This window comes from Gracilinanus agilis, chromosome 2 (assembly GCF_016433145.1).
Source record: "Gracilinanus agilis isolate LMUSP501 chromosome 2, AgileGrace, whole genome shotgun sequence".
Taxonomy (NCBI): domain Eukaryota; kingdom Metazoa; phylum Chordata; class Mammalia; order Didelphimorphia; family Didelphidae; genus Gracilinanus; species Gracilinanus agilis.
The window spans coordinates 370,835,691-370,860,766 of NC_058131.1; the positions used below are offsets into that span (position 1 = coordinate 370,835,691).

Consider the following 25,076-nt stretch of genomic DNA (forward strand, 5'->3'; position numbering starts at 1 on the left):
GGATGGAAATGGGGATCTATTTGTGCATTACAAACACCATGTGCAAACATTCTCCCCAACCTACCATAGGTCTGAACTGCAATGTCAAAACTACAGAGATTGTGTGTGTGTGTGTGTGTGTGTGTGTGTGTGTGTGTGTGTGTGTGTAGCATCAAGAAAACGAGCTTCATTTCTCAGCAACAAATAAATCTGAACCTGTGGAAGAAATACCAAACCCCAACAAACGTCCAAAGGGCTCACTGTTGATGCTCCCTAATGAGGATGCTGATGTGAGGAACATGGCAAAGAACACTTCAGGGATAATCTTTTTAGAAAAGTAAATGATATGGAAATCATCTATTCATTTTAGGATAGTACTTTCTCTGAAGGAGCTTGTTGATGCTAAATATGGTATAAGGAAAGGATAAATTAGAGCATAATGTTGTGCGCCCCCTGGGCTACCTTCCCAGGTTGAATTCCTGGTGGGTGAGGGTGGAGGGGTTGACTACTCTCACAGCTTCCCAGGTAGTATGTAGCTCTGTATTTCTAAAAATGGCACTTCATGAGCCTCCCCCGACCAGACTTACCATTAACAATTAACCAACAGATACAATTAGTTCAAAGGAAAAAAAAAAAGCAACATTTACTAGGATGATATAATGGGAACAGTATCTAAAAAGATATCCTCTCCTTCCCCCCATAAACCTGAGTATACTGCTACTAACATGGCATCACTGTGTAAACAAGGGACACATATGACTGGGCAATTCACACCTTTAGTTCTTTGGGGATTTGATGAGATTTCTCTTCTGGCTGTGTGCTAATGTTGGTCTTCCTTGTTCCAGGGTGCAGCATCTCTCTCCCTGGATCTCAATTTCTCTGTACCTTGGTTCTTAATGGCCAGAACCAGTTTTCTCTTGAATCCACAACCAGTTCTTTTCTCTGGTTGTCAGAGGGCATACTCTTACTCTGACTTAGCCTGACTTTCCATGCCTTTGTCTTCCTAAAAGTTTATTCTATTATATATATTTTTTTAATTTTAATTTTTCCCATAGTTCCATGATTCATGTTGCTTCCCTCTCCTCTTTCCTCCCTCCTCTCAGAATTGACAAGCAAATCCACTGGGTTATACATGTGTTATCACCCAAAACCTATTTTTTGGACAATGATACCTGTATAACCCAGGGGAATTGCTCATCAGCTCTGAGAGGGGAAGAGAAGGGGTGAAGGAAACGATATGCATCATGTAACCACGGAAAATATTCTAAATGAACAAATAAATTAATTTTTAAATGCCAAAAAAACTATTTCCATATTATTCATTTTAATAGAGTAATCTTTAAAAACTAAAACCCCAAAACATATACCCATATAAACAAGTGATAGACCAAATGTTTTCTTCTGTATTTCTACCCCACAGTTCTTTCTCTAGCTGTGGTTGATCCTATTTTTTAGAAGACCACAAGGGGTATAGATTATCTTTTGCTAGCCAACAGCTAACCGTTCTCTAATTCCATCATGTAACTTTTTTTCGAATTTTTCAAGAAAAGAATAACAAGCAGTATATACTTTTTGCACTTTGTTTAACATACAAACACTTCACTCTCTCTTCCCTTTTAGGGTTTTCATCATCTGGCCTATCTGGCCTATAAGGAAATCTATTGGTTGGTCATGGCCCAATCCATACTGTCAGGTAATATTATGAAAAGTATACTGGAATGAGAATCAAGTGACCTAAATTCTAGCCCCAGCTTTCTCATAAGGTAGCTGTTACCTAGGCAGGTTGCTTTATCTTCTGAGGCTCATTCTCTCTGGCCATGAAATGAAACATGATGTTTCTAACTACTGACTAAACATCAAAAATGTTATTTTATTTTTCATATCATCATGATTAGGTTTTACTAATTTCACAATATTTGGCTGTATAGTCTGCCTACTCCTTCTCTATCCCTCCCCTTTTTAATAAGTGAAGAGGGCCCTGTTAGGTAGTAGCTGCATGTAAAAGATTTATCAGATAATAAGATGTGATGATTATCTTAAATCCTTGAAATTCATGTTCTCCAAATGAAGGACTCAAAAAGGCCTCAATCCTGCAATGATCAGTCCTGGCAGTTTCAAATGAGTAATTTCGGTTTTAGGAGCATCTTGGGGTTCAGAACCATTCTATTTTCATTTGAGTAAGATTGCAGGCCGGGGTCAGAACAAACATAATGCATTTCAAGCTGCCAGACCCAATCAGCCTTTCACTTTTTAATATATATTTGTAAGTAAAATCACTGGGGCTTTGGCAGATCAAAGATAGGTGAACTGAAGAGCAGTGTTTTTTTCCAACCCTCAGCCATCAAGAATAATGAATGATTGAAATCAGAGTAGCACTGGTTTGGTTTAGTTCTTTTTTTATATATATAGGGGGAAAAAAAGGTGAAATGCATGATCTTTTTCCATTGTCTGAATTCCTGGTTACTATGAAAATGTACACTAATACATGTCATGAAATCCTGCTTACTGGCAGTTTTATTTCTTTTAAGGCTTGTAATTCTGATTCTCAATCTAGAAAAGTTAACTTGGGGGAAAAAGAAAGAAAACATTTCCTATTGAATAAAATACTTATCAAATACACGTCTTTATGGAAATGTAACTAAGTCCAAAAAAGTATTTCTTATCTGAACATCTAGATATAACCTGATCTGATATGTGGAGAGAGATTTCTGTCATGACTATGCAATTCTCTTCTACTATATTTAGTTATTTCCTTCCCTTGTGTGTTAGACTAAGCATTACATTTTTATTTTATAGATTAAAATGAAAATACTGCATGCTTTATTAGGTTTGGATTGTCTAAATTACATTTAGGGCCTGAGTCTGATGTTATCTGTCAATGGGAAATACAATTCCTACACTGTTTGGCTTCAGACAGGGTAAAAAAATAAATACGCATGCATGCACACACAAACATATGCACATGCACACACGCACATGCACACACACACACACCCCTTATATGGAATGATGTAATCTTGATTTTCATAGTAGATGCATCGAGGAATATACTTATTCCAACTGTAGATTTAGAGAATGTAAATAAACTCGTTTTCAAAACCATTTAAAAACATATTTTTCAACTTTATACAAAATACCTTTTCCATGTGAGAAAATATTTCTTTCCTAAAAAAAAAATGAAGACATCTCAGCTTAGAAGAGAGGGTCATGGGGGCAGCTGGGTAGCTCAGTGGAGTGAGAGTCAGGCCTAGAGACAGGAGGTCCTAGGTTCAAACCCGGCCTCAGCCACTTCCCAGCTGTGTGACCCTGGGCAAGTCACTTGACCCCCATTGCCCACCCTTACCAATCTTCCACCTATGAGACAATACACCGAAGTACAAGGGTTAAAAAAAAAAAGAAGAGAGGGTCATGCTTCAGGAAATACAGATTTTCTAGGTCCATATGTTGATGAAAACAAATGAAATTTCATTGTCCTATATTTACCATAAAAGATCATCTGAAATCTATTATGGATTTACCATCTGGGAGGCAGCAGCATGGCAGACTACATAGAAGTCAGGAAGATCTGAGTTCAAATACTGCCTCAGATACTTACTAGCTCTGGGACCCTGAAAAAGTTATTTAACATCTCTGTATTTCAGTTGCTTAGCTGGAGAATATGAGATTTGGACTTAACCCTCTTCTAGCTCCAAATCTCTAATCTTAAAATATGGTGACTAGTATTAAGGAGATTTCACTGCAACAAGATAGATAAAGGAAGAGAATAAATATTCTATTTCAATGTAAAGCCATTTCCAATGAACGAAACTTATTAAGAGCCTACTGTGAACAAGACAATTGGTGATATAGGAGAGGTATTCTGGGAAGACACTGTGGCGTCATATCTATATCTATGTCTAAATCTATATCATCTATCATCTACAGCTATATTAATCTTCTACACACCTGAGTCATTAGAAATAATAGTTAAACCACAATGGAATGAGCTGATTATATTACAGAGAAAGCATGAGAGACAGAGAGAAGTAGAGGAGAGAGAGACTAAGAGAGGAAAAGAAAAAAGGAAGGAAAAAAAGAGACAGAGAGAGACAGAGACCCAGGACAGAACTTTGTGGACACTCACAGTTAAAGGATGTGATATATATGGTGAGCTAGCCCAAGAATACTTGTGAAAAATGTAACACAAAACAGAGATGGCTAATTACACAACTCACCAAAAGTTGTATAATTACTGGGGTGGGAAATATCCATTACTACCTCCACTTCCAACTTCTGCTTTCCAAGAATTTTAAAGTAAAATAATACAGACTTTAAAGGAATTCTAAGGAAATCTGCCTTTTAAATTGTAAAGTAGGAATATTTACAGCATCAATTTTATTTTGTCCTTCAAATCTCAGCAAATTAATATTCCTGAATGGTGACAATGGGGAGATGATCAAAAATGCAAATTTAGAGAAGCATCTTTCTGATCTCATTGTCTCAAGATTAGTTTGGATTGAGACATTTTAATGTATCTGAATAGTGTTTAATGTGTAAGACCCTATTCTAGGACAGAGTTAGGAAGATCTCTCAACTTACAATTTCATTCCTACCCAACCCATACAACATTACTGACCTCAAGGAACTGTATATTATATTGAGAAGGAAGGCAAAGAGGTTGAGGAGACAGTTTGGACACAGGTAAGTAAATACAAACTACATATAAGCAAGAAAAAGAGGAGGAACAATGGAGGTGAAGAGCTTCAAGTCCTAGGTCACATCAGAACTAAGCCTGAACAGAACGAGGGATATCAAGAAATGGTGGTGATGTGGGAAAAAAAATTTCCAAGCTCAATCCTTGAAAAACTACCCAAGTATTTTGGAGGTGATAGTGGGGCAGATCTATCACCTAAAAGCATGTTGTATCAAATTGCATTTACTAAGTACTATTTGTGTGAGTAAAATAACTTCACAATCAATATAAAATTTTATGGATAACCAATATGAGGATTGACTAGAACATCTCCAAAATGCTGAGGTGACTGAAAGCCAGGAAGAATCTGAGCCACCACATTCTTAGGAAGCTACTATATACTATAAATAACACTGTTTAAGAGACCTACAACTGGAGAATTACAGTAGTCTAGACTTAAAGTAATAAAAGGGCTTACCAACATTTCCAAATCATTTTTGCTGAGCAGGGACTTAGCTTCAAGGATGAAAAGATGCCCCAATAACAGTGGTAGAGACATGTTCATCCATTGATCAATCAGATGTTGACATGATAAACATGCATTGAAAACTTTCACACACTCTGTCTTCCTTTTTTCTTAAGACTTTATTGGTACACATTTTTCTTATCTGTAATGTAATCTACAATCTCTTGTGGTAGACACATGAACTTTTCCACATCTCAAGAACTTCAAATCCAAATTCATCTTCTATGACCATTATAATTTCTACTTTGTCCAAACTATCCAAGCCCAGATCTTTCATGAAGTGGGGAGATACTAGGAAGTTTTTTGGATCAATCTTATCATATAGTTTCAAGACATGAAAGATTGGTCCTTAATCACTTCCCATGTCAGAGGGGGCAACTCACTATATTGTTGGTCCAAAAGTAGGAATATCCCTGAAACCTGCATGTGTTCAGGGACTGACAACACCCTATCCTCCACCCTGCTGGAGCTGAAGAGCCAAGCCAAGTGGCCTGACCCTGATGAGCATAGGTGGCTGGAGCCCTGATGACAGTACCAAAGTCTCCGGTAGGGAGTAGACACAGGCAGCGAGGATAAAAACTACAGTTTCACCAAAGAAAAAGAAAGAGCAACAGATTACTCTACAAGCATTTGCAGCTAAAGAGAGGTAAATATTGATATGATTCTTATTTATTTTTGCATATTACATATAATTGGACAATACCTTTTATTCTTAATGTAGGGAATGGCAAGTAAAGTGAAACACAGCAAGTTTTCACTTAGTCTATTTAATATAGCTAGCATATAGTATGTGACCTTTTTTCCCTTCGAACCCCCAATGCATTTTATACCTCTCATATGACACTTACCCTGGAGAATAACTATCCCCCCTCTAACATGCAAAAACCTGTTCTTTTTTTTCTCCCTGGACCTCCAGACACCTCCATATATCTTTCAGTTTTTTCACACTTAAACTTCTCTTGGTTTCTAACTATTTCTACCTAACCTATTGGATTGTGAGTTTCTTGAGGCACAGGACTTCTTATTCATTTTTGTATTCTGATGTTCTAGGAATGTAGCACAGGGCTTTATACAAAATAGAAATTTACCCCAAAGGCAATAGCACCTATAAGAAAATTGTTCATTAAAGGACCTTGGGAAAGTGAAGAAATAGGTATCTGTATTCTGCTCTGGTTGGCAAATACAATAGCAATCCCTTCTAATATAAGCATTTGTAGACCAGATTAACACTTTGCCATGGCTGTTGCTGAATAAAGTTGAATTGTGTTAGATTACAATTTTATGGTATATTTGACCCAAGAGCCTGGCTAAACAGAAGCAGACTCCTAGTAGGGAGCAGTGGAGATAGGCTGTTTATATCACTGAGATGAGCTGGAAATTAAAAGTCATCCAGTGGGATGGAGGACCACTAGGCCCTGTCCCTATGCCCTCCAGACTCCTGGATACTATCATCTGACCTTCTGGTACACTCTAAGGATCCCTGGGACTTGCAACCCACTCTGCATTTTACCTTTATATGTGTTGTCTCCCCCAATTAGAGCATCAGCTCCTTGAGAGCAGGCAGAGATTGTCTGGTTTCTTTTTCTTTCCTATTTGAAAGTATTAGCACCTTCTAGCACAATCCTTGGCAAACAGCAAGCATTTAATGGATCCTTTTTCCATGCATTCATTCTAGAGTTGTAAATAGAGGCAGTGTACTGTAATTGTTAGATGACCTGTGTAAGAGTCAGGATAATCTGGATTCAAATCTCCCCTATTGTTGTTCAGTTGTTTCAGTCATTTCTGACTCTTCATGAACCCATTTGAGGTTTTCTTGGCAAAGACATTGGATTAGTTTTCCATTTCCTTCTCTGCCTCATTTTACAGTTGAAGAAACTGAGGCAAATAGGGGTAATAGACTTACCTAGGGTAACATAGCTAGTGTCTGAGGCCAGATTTGAATTTAAGGAAATGAGTCTTCCTGAGTCCAGGCATGGGGCTCTACCCACTGAGCTCCTAGTTGCCCTTTTCCTCTACGGATACAAAAAGCAATGTGACCCTAGGCAAGTTGCAGAGCACATTTCTAATAAGAATGGTGGAAGGCTAAATGGTGGAAGTTCATTACAGTGATGAAATCATATGTTTTATCCAACACACACACACACACACACACACACACACACACACACACACACAAAACCTCAGTGATCTTGATAATGATATAACCCTTGGGATATACAAATAATGAGCATTTTTTATATTGTAATTAAAAGAAAAAAGTAACATAATTAAAATTTCTCAGTTAGAAAATGCAAAATGAACACTTAGTTTATTTTTGGAAATTTTTTCAAAATTACTTGGAAAAGACAAGTGGGAGTGAAAACATGTCTAAAAAGAACACTTATACCAGAACAACAAAAACCACTATCGAGCTATACACAGAATCGAATTAAAAACTGGCATAAGGTGTTGAGACAGCAGCATTATTCCTCTTCCAAACCTCAGATTCTGCTCTCTGCCCTGGCCATTAAGTTTAAGATGTTGAAAACGCACATGACAATAACTTTAAAATGCACTAATAATAGGACAATTTCTGGCTTCTAGGACACTGGGCCAATTCTCTCTGACATCATAAAGTTAGAAAAATTTGTTCTCTAGGAAAGCGTACAGTAATAAAGAGGAGAAAATAACATCCTATGTGGTATATAAATCAATTCATATCTATATTAGAGTTCTTGTGTTAGTGAACCAAAAAATGTCTGGTGAAGTGAAGAGCTAAATTTCATTAATGAGGTGTTGAAACTCTGCAATTATTAAATTACAATACGAGTACCTTGTGAACATCATATAGACGCTGCTATTGACAGATTTGCAGCTTTAGAACATACTGCAGTTAAGATAGTAAAGATGAAAGATCATTCTCACTAAGGGAACATCAACAACACCTGATTTTTATATCTTTGGTAGATCTGAAAGGAATGTTACAATAATGAAGAGAAGACAGCAAATAAAAAAAAATGGAGCCTAGTTAGAAATGTAAAACAAAGGTCCTTATTAGATTACTTGTTGAATAGCTGAAATTAATTATAGTGGCTTTTTTCAAAACCACAAATATCTGGAAATAATATGAATAAATTCCACCCCCCAGATATTTTAAATAGAGTAGATGTCACTCCACCAAAAACTTGTAATCTTTATAAAAAAATTAATCCTTCTAAGTTAGGATTACATTTGAAAAGCAAGAATACATCCTAGAAAGTTGCATTGTAATAATAATATTTACCAGAATCTGAATGGATTGACAAGCTTGTTGGAAAATCACGATCTGCAAGAAATCACATTCTTTAACAGTGCTTATTGAATTTATATATTGAACAATACTCAAACGAAAAAAAATAATTGAATTTGTTTAAACCAACATATCCTGAGTGTTAAAAAAAAATAAGCGATGTAATATCAGAGAATGCTTTGTAATCCAAATAAGAGAATCTCAAGTCAAGTAAACTGTATGGAAGGATGCTTAATGCTGGTGGGCGAAACATTCCCTACCAACGAGCAGAATTAATCATTTAAATAAGATTTATCCTTTAGGTTAGTGCCAGAGTGGAGATCCAGACATTTAAGGGAACCTTAAGCCAAGAGGAAGCTTCCCCCTCTGGATACACCAGCTTTCCACCACATTATCAAACAGGCATTTGAATATTGTAATTATGTTGTGCACTCATTTGGTTTATGATGAAACATATGGGAACTTAATTCACAGAGAAGGTGAGCAGTAAGCCCTGGGAATATCACTTGCTTTTAACAGATTGAAATGGTCTGATCACCTCCTGCCAGGCCTTTTTCTTTCCTGAACTTCACTGAATCTTCCATCTAGGCATGTGATTCTTGTTAATAACAGCAGAGGGGGGTGCAGTAACTGCAGGTGACACTTTGGGTACATCAAAACCAGACCTTTCCAAGCTATCACACGGAATAGGGGGAAGAAAAGGTAGAACTTTCCGGCCCCTGTAATGCTTTCTGACATATAAAAAGGGAAAATAGTTACACCTTTCACAGCATCACTGCTGGAAACTAATTTGTTTTGACATATGGAGGAGTAATCTGATGTTCATATTTATTCGGGAAATTCAGTATTAGCTAAAAACAAATTTCATGAATAAAAGTACCAATACAAAATCAGACAGGTACATTCACTGAGCACCAGACGCAGAGAGCATGAAAACTTTTGCCTGTAAACATCTTTTTAAAGGAACCCAACGCCGAATCACCTTGAAATTCTTCCAGATTCCCCTTTCTAGCCTTGCTAGTTCCCAGGACACAGCTGTCAGAGAATCTCCATGAACACATGGAAACATTATACACAGAATAGTACAGTGCATTGATCCCCCCCACTTATCTAATGCTTCTCCTTCCAAAAGGCCATATAAATGATCTTGATTGAAGAGGTGTTTCAATACTCTTCTTGGCATAATGACAGTCATTGAAAACCTTTCTGGGTTACAGCCTGTTTTGCAACATGCTTACAGATCGGTTATTTATTTCTCTTCGGCATATGAACTGTCAATAACTAAAATTCCTTCCAGATCCAAGAAAACAACAGAATACCTTACCAAACGTTTCTAGTTGGGAGAAGTTGCATCGAAATTCTCTAGGCATTAAAGGGGAGGGAAAAAAAAATAAAAAAGAAACCTAACGAAACCACACTGAGTGATAAGGGACTCAGAGTTACAAGTATTAAAAGAGATGAATTGCATTAACCCCTGCCCTTCCCCATTATATTCACTGCCCACTGGAAACAACAACAGAATTACTAAAATCCCACACTCTCTAATGGGATGGTAATAGGATTCAGAGGCCATTAGGGTAAAGGCAATCCATATTTTACAGTGTAATAAGCTCAGGCTGAAGATGCTGCACCCCTCTTCAGAGCCCAACAATTACCAATTTAGCATTAACAAATCCACAAGCATATTCAAGATTGCAAAATGAACCCAAGTTAAAAGTCCATGTTTTTATGGCATCTCACGTTTGTGTGTGTGAAGCAAAAATTATCTTACTAAATTGAAAGAATATATTATTTTGTAATGATATTGGTTATTACTGTCATTCCAGATTACTTGGGAAATGAAGGATACTACGGTTATTACAATGTAGATATAGCTCTTTGGTAAGTGTAAATATGTTAGTCTTCCTCTTTTTTTAAATATCATTTTCTTTAAGAAAAAAATACAGGAACAAATTACCCCCAGATTAAACATTTCAAAAAAAGTTATATGCATGGCTTTTACACTTGTACTTATTGGGTCTACTTGCCTAATCTCTTCAATGCAGGAATATGTGGGTCTATCTACATAAGGGGAACCTGGGAGGCAGATCTCAGAAAAATTCCCAATGACCAAAATTCATAGGAAAATATGAAAAATTGTTTTTCTCAGAATGTTGTTTTCATATGAACTTGATGCATTTTGACATAAAATTTTGATTGAAGAGGTCTTAAGGTCTATCCCAAAGATAATGAGGTTTTTATAAGTAGTCTCCACTTAGGATCATTTGGAAGACTTTTGAGGCCTCCGTATCATAGAGTTAGGGCTGGTAGGAACCACTAAATCCAGCTTCCTAAAATTATAGAAATAAGTGACCCAGGGGGCAGCTGGATGGCTCAGTGGATTGATAACCAGGCCTAGAGACAGGAGGTCCTAGGTTTGAATCTGTCCTCAGACACTTCCTAGCTGTGTGACCCTAGGCAAGTCACTTAACTCCCATTGCCTAGCCCTATAACAAATAAAATTAATATAGAAGGATATATATATATATAAGATATTAGGGTTTAAAAATTAAAAAAAAAGAAATAAGTGACCCAATGGGGGCTAGAATTCAATTATATGCCAATACCACCCTATACCCTGCCATAATACATAGAGGAAGCTTTGATGTTGAGTAAAAAACACTGATCCAGGTACAGCTTATTAGCCCATCACTTAACCTCCTTCCCACCTTCAAATATCTAGTAAAACCCAATTCTCATCTAATCAGAAATTTATTTTTATTGAAGTCTCTAACTTGGTTTGGTTGCCTGAGACTCAGAGACTTGACTATGGTTATATAGCTAATAAGAGGTGAAATTTAAAACTGTCTTTCTGACTTCAAGTTCAGCCCTCTTTTTCTACTATATCACACTTCAAATACTGCTTTAATCATATAGCTTATGTTATAAGAGATCCAGACCTCATTTTGTCTCTTAAAAATGTTTTTTGTCTCTTAAAAAACAATCTCCTCTTTTACTGATAATTGATACTACTAGGGGTACAAAATGTCATGAAATAGCGGAGATCTAATTCAATCTAAATCATAAAAAACATTCCACCTATAATCTCACCGAACATATTTAACTCTGTTTTACTTGCTTGAAGAAACAGAAATGCAAGATATTGAGGAAAGGTAACTGCCTTTGTCTGATGGCAATTCTCCCTTTAAAGAGGCCATATGAAAAACTAGAGAGCATGTAGATGGGTTCTTTGACACCAACTCTATAATGACCATTAATTACTTTAGAATATTCCAAATTCTGTTCAGTTCAATTCGATTCAACAAGCATTTAATAACACGCCTATTGTGATCAGAGCACTAGGATAGGCTCTTGGATTTGGGGGTGGGAAGTAGGAGGGTTTTTAGGGGGAGAGAAGGGACCAAACCTTTGATTTCATTGGCATAGGAATTTCGCAGTGATATAAATTCCTTCCACCTTGCTTTGTATCTTAGAGTCTTAGAGGGATGCCTGGAATACCTAGAAGTTAAGTGACTGACCCAGAGGCATACAATTAGCATGTATCAGAGGCAGTACTCAAATCTAAGTCTCCCTGATTCTGATGTCTACTCTGATCTACCACACAACACTGTCTCTTAGGCTCCAGGAATACATAACAGGTTGGTCTTTAAAAACATTACATTTTGAAAAAATAATCTTGCTTTTCTATCACTTATATTCTACTATATCTCTTTGCCTTACTCCTCCCAGGCATAAAAAAAAAAAAAAGAAACAGGAAAAAAAGTCCAGTTCATTAAAACTAATCAACACTCTAGAAAAGTCTGTCTTTATACAGTGTGTCACACCCATAGTCCCCTATGTCTGCAAAGAATATAGATGGGGGAGTATTTTCTCATATCTCTTCTTTAGGAGCAAGGAAAAGCTTAAATTCTACCAGGAGAAACATTATGTACACAAATACTAAGGAAGTGTTGGAGAAAGAGCAAAGGACCAACAACTGTAGAGATCAGAAGTCTTTCATAGGAGTTGGCACTTGAACTGAGCCTGGAAGTTATTCTAAGAGATGTAGGTTAGCAGGTAGAGAATTACAGATTTGTAGGACTGGCTATAAAAATACATGGAGGTTAGAGATGAAATGTCCTAAATGCAGGAAAGCAAGCAGACAAGTTTTGCTATATGATATGAATTAAAGAGAATGATAAAATCGGACTTGAACAACATAATGGAGTCATAGGATGAAAGCATTTGAAATTTAAACAGATGAGTTTGTAGTTTATCCTTGTCATAATGAGGAACCATGGGAACTTTTTGGGCAGGGGACCAATATAGTCAAACTTATGTTTTAGGACTATAAATTTGCCTGGATGCAGAGAGATAAATTAAGGAGCTCCTGAAATAGTACAGGGAGAAGTGATGAGGGTCCAAACAGTCATAATGGCTTTGTAAATGGAAAGAAGTTAATGGATGCAAGATAAAATTTGGCAGTTTGGTCCTTCATATGGTTTAGTCTTATACAAGTCAAATTATTTTGTGAATGGACACAACTTAAAGCCAATTAAACAAGATTAGCACAGCCTTGATATGATCTCCCTGAAAGGAATTATGGAAAGTCTTTTGATAAGCCTTGATGAAATCAGATAAAACAAGAAGATTTAGAGAATCAAAAGATGGTATGAAACTCCTGGTGTTGGGATAGGCTGACAGGAAAATCTGTTTGACCTGGGCTGACTTTAAACAATAACAGCAACAACTATGGCTGCAGCAGGAAAAACCTCAAATGATCTTCCTTACTCTTATTCCATATACTCATCAAGCAATTATACGATCTTTGATCTGATTTCCTTAGACAAAGCAGCCATCATTTTCTATAGTTTCTACCCACAATTTTTCCAGAGGACAGTTAAAAACAATGACTGATTATACAATTTTAAAAAAAAGATTACCACTGTCGAGACAAAGCTTAAACTGCAAACCGTAGTTTTACTGAGAGATTTCCTCACATTGAGAAAATGAAACTAAAACTGTAATGAAAAACAAAATTTGACCTGATTCTAATTTTTGGATTGCAGAACCAAAGAGAAGATAGTGAACAAGAAACCAGAAATTCCTTTTCTTCAAATATAAAACAAGTAGTTTTTCCTACATTGTCCAACTTTAGAGTTTTCTTTTTTGGTTACAGAAAATATAAAATCAATTGATTATTAAGAGACAAGAAAAGTAGATACCCATAAGTGAAAATCGTTTCCCTTGTTAATTAATTAGTCTTCCAAAAATTACATTTTTTTGTTCTATGAATAGCAAAAGGCAGTGTGTTAAAATAGCTAGAGAAGTGACTCGGCCAGGAAGACATGAGTTCAAGATTGTCTCTAATCCATACTACCTGTGAGACCTTGGGCAAGTCAAAACCTCTCACTGCTTGAGGCCACTAGGCAAGACTAATATTTAATTACAGAGAGGATACATATTAGTAGAGCGAGTTTCCTTACAAGAAGTTCCCTATATAAATGAAATCACAGGTGTAGTCCCTAGCCATATTTTTTAAAATCATCTAAAAAATTTCTGAGTGAATGTAGCATATTATAATGCTCCATAATAATAGGGTTTTCACCACTTAGATTTCTGTTAAGGTACTTACCATAGAAGTGAACTTATACCCGGAATTTTCTTTAAAAAAAATAGATTTAAGTCATTTCAGGAAGAAGGATGACATGGGTTGGTGAGTAGGTAGGGTTGCATGTATGTATGTGTATCTGAATATTTGTATGTGTTAATTTTGATTAAGGATTAAATTCTTAATGTCATTAGTTGAATTGTCATCCTTTTAACAAGCTGAAAAATGGAATCTTGAATCACTAGGTTTCATCTCAGACTTTAGAGTCGCCCATTTCTTATATTCTACTGACCTCTAGAGACTATATGTGTATGTATATAAAAATAGACTTGCTATAAATATATTATATAGAATGTACAGGATAAATGCTGTGTGGTACCACCAATCAGAATTTCTTGATTTCATAAGACTAACTCGGCTTAGAAAAGTATATTCAACCGCTCTTATAAATATATGTAATCAATTTAAATTCCTTCATATTCAAAAATGATACAAATGTTATAAATATGTATGAGGTCATTATTGGGGTGCTTTTTTTTCCTAATGCCCTCTGCCATGTAGTTGAGTGTTGTTTTCCTAAGCAGGACCAACACTGATTATAGATAGTGTAGTGTTGTGTAAAGAATTCTGGTCTTGGAATCAGGAGAACTGGGTTTGAATTCTTCTGCAGACTTTTATTAGTTGTGTGTTATTAGAGTTAAGTTGAGTTTAACCTGTTAAGGACTGTCTTCCTCTAAAAAATGGGCCAAGTAATGCTTTTCACTGTCTACTTCACATAACTATGGTGAGTAAAATGCTTTGAAAAGCATTGAGCATTAGAGAAATATGAGTTATTAACACTACTCTCCAGACTTCAAGGGTTGAGCAACCAATATCCCAGGTTTCCTATTACCCTAGAACTTCCAAGCTGCCAAATCAAAGGAGAGGAGAGCCTTGACTGAATCTGTGCATTGTGGATAGATTGGAGAATCCACAAACTCTTGGCTACTCACCAAATTGCACATGTCCAGAGGAGGTTGGCTAGGCTTCAGGATTTATATGACTTTTCCACAGGAATTCTCTTTGGTCCCTCAACTGTCTTGCTTTCTATTGCTGAGCAAATCATTTATATCATAAGTACCAGTACTTAGCCTAGTCCAGACGGAGGGAGGGAGGAAGGGAGGGTAGAAGTAAAGGAAGGTGGAAGGAAGGAAAGAAGGAAGGAAGGAAAGATTTATTAAGTCCCTACTATTTGTTGTAAACTGTGATAAGTGCTTTACAAATATTATCTCCTCACAACAGTCCTGTTTTTCAGTAGAAAAAAATGAGGCAGACAGAAATTAAGAGACTTGCCCGGGGATATACTTAGGGTTTGAAGACCTGTTAACTCAGGTCTTCCTGACTCTAGACCCAGTACTTTGTCCACTGTGGCAACCCAGCAGCCCAAAAGCTTAATAAATATTTGTTGACACAGACTGAAGTACTCTTATGTATTACTCAAACTACAGTATGACTGGAATATAATGGTGCCTTGAGCTTAGCAGGTACTCAGAGAATATTTGCTGATTTAATAATCAATCAGCAAGTCTTTTTGAAGTACCTACTCTTAGGAATCTAGAATTCATGACTGCATTTTTTAGAGCTTGTTCTAAAATGGACGTTGAGATTTATGTTTTTGATTTGGTACTCTAGTTTAGTAATCTACCTCTCATTTTTTAAAAAAAGGTATAGGTCAGTATTCCCATATACAGAATATACTTATTCTTATTTTATGTAATAATCTGTCATTATTATTTAAATAATTCAACTATATTGTTTCATAATGAGTCAAATTATGAACAAATGTTTATTGAGCCTCTTTAAAGTGTCAGATATATATGACCAGGTACACCTCTAGGTCTAACCAATTCTCTCAGGAAATGTCTTTTGTTTGTATGGGAACTAGGTAAAAATGTTTTGATTCTGAAAGAAAATGGACTGCTATTACCATTCAGAAGAAATAATATGGAGGCTGTTCTACTCCATGGTATATTATCTAAGAAGTCTAAAACAGTACTTCTAACCCAGTTCCTAAGATATAAAAGGAAACCAAATTCTGATCTATGAAGCCACTCCCAATATCATGTCAACTCTGAAATTTTTGAAGGCAAAGTTGGCTTTACAAGTTATGTGTACATGCCTGATATTCTGCCATTATACCTTAATTTCCTGGAGTCTGGAGAACCTTACAATGTTTCGGAGGGCTCTAGTGAGGTAGGCAGCTAAGTGGCTCTGTGGATAGAGTTTGGCCCTAGAGTCAGAAAGACCTGAGTTCAACTTTGGCCTCAGAAACTCACTAGCTTTATGACTCTGGCCAAGTCACTTAACCTCTATCTGCCCTAATCCACCAGAGAAGGAAATAACAAACCACCCCAGTGTCTCTGCTATGGTTCACGGAGTCACACACAATCAGCAGACACCACTGAAGAGTGGAACTGAATGAAGTCAGGAAAATCTGAGTTCCAAACTAGCCTCAGCTGCTTATTAGCTAGGCAAGTCACTTATTCTCTGCCTCAGTTTCTTTACCTGTCAAATGGAGATAATACTGGTACCTATCTCCTGAGGTTATTGCAAAGATCGTTAAGATATCTGTAAAGTGCTTTGCAAACTTTAGAGTGTCCTATAAGTACTCCTGAGAGAACATAGATAATAAGCTTGAGAGTCAGCAAGTCTGGATTCAAATATTGTGCCTTTGTCACGTAATACTCATGTTACAATAGCCATAGCACTATCCCTCCAATACTTAAATTACAGAGGAATTGGCTTTATGCCTTGATGGATGACCTTTCCCCTATATTGGAATCAAAAATTCCCACAAAACAAATACTGGAAAGTGGCAAAACTTAAATTAACCTCTAAATTATAAGCTAATTCTTCAACTGGGATTATGTGATAGGCAAATATAGATGAGACTGGTACTTAGTATATGCAGAGGGGGCAGAGGATGTGAAGGATGGAAGTTCAAGAAAGAAGAGAAAGATTTTCAATGGGAAGCTGAATGAACACCAATTTTAATAATTGTCATAAAATCATAGGAATTTAAGTTCGGTGGAAAACCATTTTCCCCCAAACCTTTCATTTTCTAAATGAGAAAACTGAAGACTAGAAAAGTTAAATGGCTTGCCCAAATTCATACAAGTAATAAGTAGAACATCTGGGATTTATGCCTAAGTTCTCAGATTCCAAATCATGGGCCGGTTTCATTATACCACACTCTCCTCTTACTCACTATGCCATTGTATCTATCTACTTTATGATTTTGTTTTCGGATAAACCAAGTAGAATCCTTCTGATGACAATCGGAGCTCTGGACTATTTCAAACAGAAAGCTGAAATGAGACAATCTTAAGGAATACAAAATTAGTTAACTGACATTTCAATTTACCCAAATAAAAAAAAAAACCCAAAACAAAAGTAGTAAAACTAATTGCTTGATATCATGTAGACTAATTGATTACCAAAACTGTTACTGTTCCATAGGTTGTTATAGGTTGAGGAAAAAACAATCCATAATGGGATTTTATTTTATTTTTCTCATATAAGGAAAAATGCAGAGAAATGAAATTAAAAGTGGATCCATTTTCATCAAAAAAAAAAAAAAAGGCTTTTTCATCCTCTCCGATCCAACGTTTTACTAAATGCATTCACAAGAAGGAAAACTAACTTGTTTGGGTCTGATTTCTCTTATTTCTTCTTCCTTACCTTTAGTGGAGATACAGATAATCAGAGCAGTAGGTAAGCAGAAGCACAGATAATCCCCAACTCTATAATCAGACTCTGAATAATCAAAGCTGTACTGAACATGCAATTATAATTCCATCCAGTTAGAAAAATTTTTAATCCATATCGTTTTAAGCCAACAAAGTCATTCAAATGTCTGTTTCTTTAAAACATACATTCTACATTTCATTTTCTTAAAATGGGCCACTTATAAGAATCTTCCAATTTGGGGCATCTTCCCACAGTATGAGGCATTCAAAAGCATGGAGCAGTGATGCCAAAACTCTGCTATAGAATTTCTCAACCTTCAGGTAACCAACCCACTTGGCTGTATTGCTATGTTTTACAACATAGAATATGATGTAATACCATTGAAACATTTGAACATGATCGGATAATAATATTTGTTAACTTGAAAACATTTTTTTAAAGGGCAGATGATGGTAGGGGTTGGATTTTACTTTGAATTCACAGTTCAGAATGATAACATGAAGAGAAAATCCAGGGACATTGCATAATCAGTTGATCGGTCAATCAATTCCAGGCTGAACATAGGCAATGCACTTAAAATAAGACTTTTTGGGAGGCATATATGTATATACACACATATATACGTATATATACACAGTACACATATATCTTTTTACACACACTTATATAGTGCATATGTATACATATATACGTACATATGTATGTATATTGAAGAGGGGGATAAAGAGAGAACTGCAACTCCTGAAAATTAATACAATACGAAACTCTTTTTTAACTGAACCTGATTTTGTATGTATGTGTTTATGTGCATGTGTGTGAGAGGAGAAATGGTATTAGTATGAATATCTTTTACCCAAATGCCGTATTTCTCAAATTGCACTGTAAAGAACTCTGAAACACCCTGTTTGTTTTATTTTTTTTTTGTAATGAACCTTAAGTTGGATTTTACTTTGAATTCACAGTACAGAATAATAACATGAAGAGAAATTCCTTCTGTCTGTGACCATATATTTTGTAATGAACCTTAAGTTTCTTGTTAATAAGACATTAAAATGATATTTTTAAAGATTTCATTCTACAGTTTTTGCCAAAGTTTTGTTTAAACTGAAGGGTCCAACCACTGTGTAAAAGTTTGAGAACCACTGCCCTAATAAATAAGCTCCAATAAATTTTCATGGACGAATCATCATGCCCTCTGATGTTACTTCTTATCTGTTCCGTTAAAGGCTATAAATAACCAGGAAGATCCAAAATGCCTCTGGTTATGTGAGGCAAGAACATGGTACTGCTGTCAAAGCTCAGCATCTCCTTCTGGAAACAGATGCCTGGCAGTCAGAAAAGGAATGGTTTTAAGATTAACAGTAGAAAAGAAACCCCAACAAAGGTGCTCAAAAGCGAAGGGAGTTCTCTATATTCACAGAGAAAAGAGTCCAAGTGGGACTTTTTCAGTTATAAATTGTTCTTTTTGGGGGGGCAGTGAAAATTGGGGGAGAAGATTAGAGAACATTTTAACTTTAAAGCTTATTGTTAATAAAACTTATGAGAAAGCTTCTTCAGTGAAAGGCTCTAGCTTCCCATACAGCATCAAACACCCTGACAATGCTTAGCAAATAGAAGATGAAAATAATAGAGTTAGATCTTATGGGGAGATTTTTGTCAGTTCTCATTTTATTAATACAAACAATTCCTCTGTCTGTGACCATATATGCAGTAACACTCCAGAATCTGAGAGGCTTTGAACCTTCCTTGGTTCTCAGATACATCAGCAAATACACAGAGAGGCACAGCAATAAGATGAGATGGGTGGGATGGAGGGTGGGAAGATGCACCAATAGCACAGGTGGTTTACTAAACAATATTCCCTATGCTTTTTGAATCTATTTTTCTCCTCGCTTTATAATGCAGTCAAGTGTATGAATGATGCCTTTTGTGTTTGATAATGTCAAGTGCGAATGTCATGGACAGCACCCCCATCTCTGATGGTATTAAAATGGTGAGAAGATGAAAGGCTTGGAAAAGCAAATGGAACAAATTAAACTAAATTCAAGATGCTGAAGGACAAAAACGCAGCTTATCATCAGTAGTTCGGTTCTACAGGGCTGGAAGCCTCAGCATCACAAACACTGGGGAACTCACATTTCTGAAAAAATGGTTCTAGGTAGCATGCCCTTTAATTGCATTAATGATTACCTGCATGCTTTCTTATCCTTACGGATGGGTCTGTGGGAGGGATGCAGGAGGAGCATCTTACATGTTTTTCTTTTTAAATATAAATTTCTAACACAGAGACATAGAAATGTTTCCATAGCTGAGCTTTCCTGTCAAGCACACTAGACATTAACAGTTCAAGGTTAGATAATCAAAGTTTGTTTCCATGTGATTTAAAATAGATGATTCATGGAAGTTAATTCCATTAAATGAAGTACATTCCTTCTCACAAAGAGAAAAACACTTGAAACATAATAAAACTCTATCCTGATCCAAGACACGAGAGAATAAAGATAAACATAACCCTCTTTGGTAATGGTTATATAATATTAAGACCATGCCAACAATACTGAACTGAAATTCTCCTCATGGGAGGACAATCCAGCTTTTCCTCATGAAAATTTTAAGGAAAAATATGTACACATGGTTCCTGTCTAGTAAGCTCCTGACACTGAACCTGGCATATGGAAGAAACATCGCTAATTATGCTAGGTATACAGTACATCCCAGAGCTATTTCACTGCCACCACCCCATTTCTGGCCCTCTCTCTTCACAATAACTATTACAATTGCCTCCTAACTGGCCTCCTTGACGCTGGAGTCTCCCTACTTCAAGCCATACTATCCAGGGCCACAGGTTCATCCTCCTAAAGCACCATAGTGATCTTGTCATTTGATTCAAAATGAACAAAAACAATTTTTTGTCAATAATATCTCACTGCTAGAAGAGTTTTGTACACAACTTTGCAGACTATATAGGATCTTCAAATGATCCATACTTAATAAATATTGTTGAAAAGATGAGTGAACAACAATAATAATAAAATTCTAAACTCCAAATCACCAAAATAGGAAGCTTTGTTTATAGAAAAACATTTTTTAAAAAAAGTCAAACTATCAGTTTAAATGCCAACATTTATTTGTCAAAACTCAACAAAAATAACTGGAACTGCCTCACCCTGGTGGACGTAAGGTGTTAATTACAAAATACAAGTGGCTGACACTCATATCTTCTAAATATAAATGTCTTACTCATAGAAACAGAAATGAATGGGTGTTAAATCAAAACATCCTATAGAGCATTTCACACCTCAGAGATAGAAACTGACAAGGAAGCATTTAGATGCAAAAGAAAACCAACTAGCAACTCTTTCTTTTAGGGTACAAAAACCAATAGATGTGCAATATCATTTCTATGTGCAAGTCCCAACTAAAGCTGCTTCTGCATTGCCCAAAGTCTTTCTTACATTTGGAAGAAAAAGATGTCTGTTTCATATCTGAAATCAGTTAGTTGATCATTTCCAAAAATAAATATTCCCACAGATAGAGGTCAGTGGTTGCCTGAAATTGCATCAGTTAGTGTCTGTGTACTAGATTCCTCTGGGACTTCTTTGTCATTTTATCAGACTGATTACTAACATAGTAGTTTCAACATAGGTCATCTCAGTTTCTAGTGCTTAAACCTGCTTTCTCCTACCCTATTTCCTCTTCTTTCTCCATCAAGGCCTATGGCTTTGGCAATTCTGTACTTACTCTCTAATGTTAATTATGTTTCCTATTCTGAGGAAAATCCTACTGGGTTAGTTCTTTTAAAATCATTTAATGAAAGACCCTCGGTGACAAACATGTAGGTTTTCAATTGTTTTACGGTTAGATCTATTAAGCATTTAATATTCAGTGGGAAAACAGTCTCAGTGCAATGAAATTCTATTACTTTAGAGGTTGCATGCTTTTAATTTCTTAATATTTCATTACATGTTGGCAACTGGTGCATATTTTTATAATGCGTTTGATCATTACTCTTCTAAGAGTATTCTATTTCAGTTCTTCCTCTGACATCATATTTGCATGTTAAAGGGTTTTAGTATTCAGGGATGAAATGTTCTGAATAGTAATGTGCAGTTAACTTGATTTTTAAAAACTGAAAAAAAGCAAAACAGACATTGTATAGGATCTAAAGAGAACAATTCCATCATTTGAGAATCAAATTTAGGTTTTAATTGCAGTCCAAAATAATGGTCATGACTCAGTATTATGCATTAATTAACAAATTATGTAAAATGTTATCAGCAGAGTTTGAGGGGTAAGATTTTTCCCCCTTGGCTTTTTATAAGCCTAATACATTTCTTTTTCCTGTAAAAATGATCTTTCCTTTGCTCTCCAGCAACATCTACTGGAAAAATCAGAAAAATGCTATTTATATGAATCATATAGTTAGTATAAAGAAAGGTTTGGTTAGCACCTGCCTGACAAATGCAAGTTGACCTGGCATCCACTCCAGGGTAAAGGTACTCCTACTCCACTTTGCCCCAATTTGGATATCTTAAGGTCTCTGGCCTCTGGCATTTCATGTGCACCAATGAATTGTATTAGCAGGGTTAAGTGATGTGGATATTGTCAAGGTTCAACTTCAATGTTATTGTTCTGCTCACTAAGGTACTGTCCTTTCAATAAAAGATTGATATATAAGATGCACTGACATTTCTTTCAGCTTCTTATATAATTTCTCCTACAGCTCACCATTTGTTTTAGAAATAATCAGCATGATCATATGGGATGGTAGAATACTAAATAACAACTATGTACAGCCAAAGCTCAAAAGCATATTTTTTTAAAGAAATGAATTTGAGTATAAAAAGCCATGGAATGATTCTACAAAGTTTCCATCTAAGTCAAGAAAACTTTATATGATTGTATTCAAGAACTTGATAAATTATTGTAATTATGTCCAACATAATTCTGTAACCATGGTTCCCTCCTCCTCCTCTACATCCCATTTTTCTTCTAATTTCTCATATCAGGAAAATTAGTGTTACGGTCTATATGTGAGGATGGTGGAGAGAACTTCTATTAAAGAACACATCTGTACCATGATGGAAGAAAGACATCTCCCCTCTCTGCTCTGGGGCTTGGTCTCCACTCCCAGGCATACGAGAGCACTTTCTAAAGCCTAAAAAATGTAGTTGAGGGGTTTCGCCCACAAGATGCTATTAAAGGGTCTGACAAATAGCAGAGACACACCAAGTGAGGTAGACAAGAGCAAGGTTGAAAACTTGGGAAAAGCAAAAAAAAAAAAAAAAAAGTTAGCAAACAAATATTTTAATTTTCCTCTCCTCTCCCGTCTATTTCAAGGGTAGTTCAGTAAGGCTATAATATAGAAACAGTTCTTTGTGATCACACCTCATGTAAGCACTGAAGTCACCTTTCAAGAACTGATCCAGCAGGAGAACTGATTTACTACTATACTTTTAAAATGCAGGTCCCTCGAAATAAAAATAAACTCATTAAAATGGATTCCAATATTTCAATACCAGCCTAAAAACCTGACTGAAATAGGCATTTATCTGTGATCTGAATTTCTGCAATACACATGGACAACTCCTGCTGATTAGAGAAATCTCTTTCCTGCATTTCCAAATCTCAGTCCACTCGAGCCGGCAATAAATTTTAAAACAGGAGGTACAAGAAGCAAAATCAGTGAAGACCAAAATAAAAACTTTGAGAACAAATAACAGCAGTTGCACTCAATTTTGAAGGTGTCCCATTTTGCTTCCCTCTGAATGTGAAATTAACTTAAGCCGTTGAATTCTTTTTCTGAAGCCTTTTTAAAGGAGAAATACCATCAAACAGAGGTAGAAACTCCCATTCGTAGTGCACAAAGGGAACATCTTTCTAAAAAAAGACGATGCACCGAAAGTCTCCATACATATATTTTCTCTTGAGGGTCCTGATTCAAAGTTCACACAGATACCAGGCTGATAATTAGCACCTTTCAATAGCTGAGATGCTTACAATTCAGACATGGATGAGAACAGTACTTCTAGAGTTTACTGTCCTCCGAAAACTGTCATAAATCAGCTATTCTAATTGTCCATTACTTTTCTCAAACATGCTACAGTTTGTGTTTTAGCTTCATATTTCATGTGGGGCAATACTTAATCTCCATTTATGAAACATCAATCTGACATAGGTTTAATAGAAGGTCTTAAGGAGCATTTAGCTATTCAACCAGCAAAATTCCAGGCAAACAACCCCACTAGCCAGACTTAAACTCTATCCCTGCTCAAACCTCCAGTGAAAAAATTGTCATAACATATTGAAAGTTCAGTTAGAAGAAAATTTCCAAATGTCAGGTGTCTCCCCAGTTTAAAGCCTTGGAGTTGAAATATTCACATTTGAAATGCTCTCCCCTTCCTACCCCCTTCTTTCTTTTCCCAAAGGGGGAAGTGTTTGGAATTTAACATAATGCAAAGTCCCACTCGGACCAGAACCACATTTCTCATCTCTCACTTAATATAAAAGGGAGGAGAAATCATTCAGTATAAATGCATCTGCTATACAAATCTATTTTCAATTGAATTTACTGCATGCTCCAATTCATCAAAATTAATACAGGTACTTTATATCTTAAACAAAAGGAAGCAGACTGAGAATCTCGGCTGTCTTCTGCGGCAGATGCCTTTCTCAATTACAAAACGATGAAAACAGAGATTTTACTAAAGTCACCCGGTAAAACACTCGGATTCAGACACGTCTTACCTGCCTCAGTTGAAGGCTTCCTTCCCTTGTTAGCAGTATGAAGCATCTCTAGCCTTCCCAATCCTCACCACCAGTCTCAAATTACAACAGCTAAGCCCACCCCCCCTCCACCACAAGCAGCACTACCTCCCCCCTCCACCTTTTTTTTTTTTTTCCGGCAAGAAAATGATTATTGAAAGTGATTAGTTTTTGTTGTCCCTTTTAAGTCGCTCCTGCGGGAAGGAGCAGGGGAGCAATGTGACGCCACCTTTTAATCTTTTGTAAGAGTGAAAAGGCAGAAAAGGAACGCTCGATCAAACTGAGCTGCACACATGACCAAAACTCGCCTGAGAGGCTGCTCGCTCTGGCTAAAGCACCACTAGGCTGGAGTGTAAGAACAGAGAAGAGGGGAGAGTCAATGGAATGTGACAACGTATGTGCATCAAAGACAGGAAGAGAGAGAGAACAATGAGCAAGGGAAAGAGACAGCGCGATGAGGATGAGGGGGAGAGAGAGAGAGAGAGAGAGAGAGAGAGAGAGAGAGAGAGAGAGAGAGAGAGAGAGAGAGAGAGAGAGGAAGGAAGGT

The 25,076-nt window shown here is 36.4% G+C and overlaps 1 protein-coding gene across 6 annotated transcripts in view; it reads right to left on the reverse strand.

The window, feature by feature from the left end:
* The window catches only part of TENM2 (teneurin transmembrane protein 2), a 1,052,113-nt gene that overhangs the window by 687,236 nt on the left and 339,801 nt on the right, over positions 1-25,076 (reverse strand). Inside the window, exon 3 of one of the 6 annotated variants that reach the window (XM_044661707.1) lies at positions 1,161-1,182. The exons of the other annotated variants lie outside the window; for them this stretch is intronic. Coding sequence (XP_044517642.1) covers positions 1,161-1,182 — 22 coding nt within the window. The remainder of the gene's footprint in view (positions 1-1,160; positions 1,183-25,076) is intronic. 6 annotated transcript variants of the gene reach the window in all.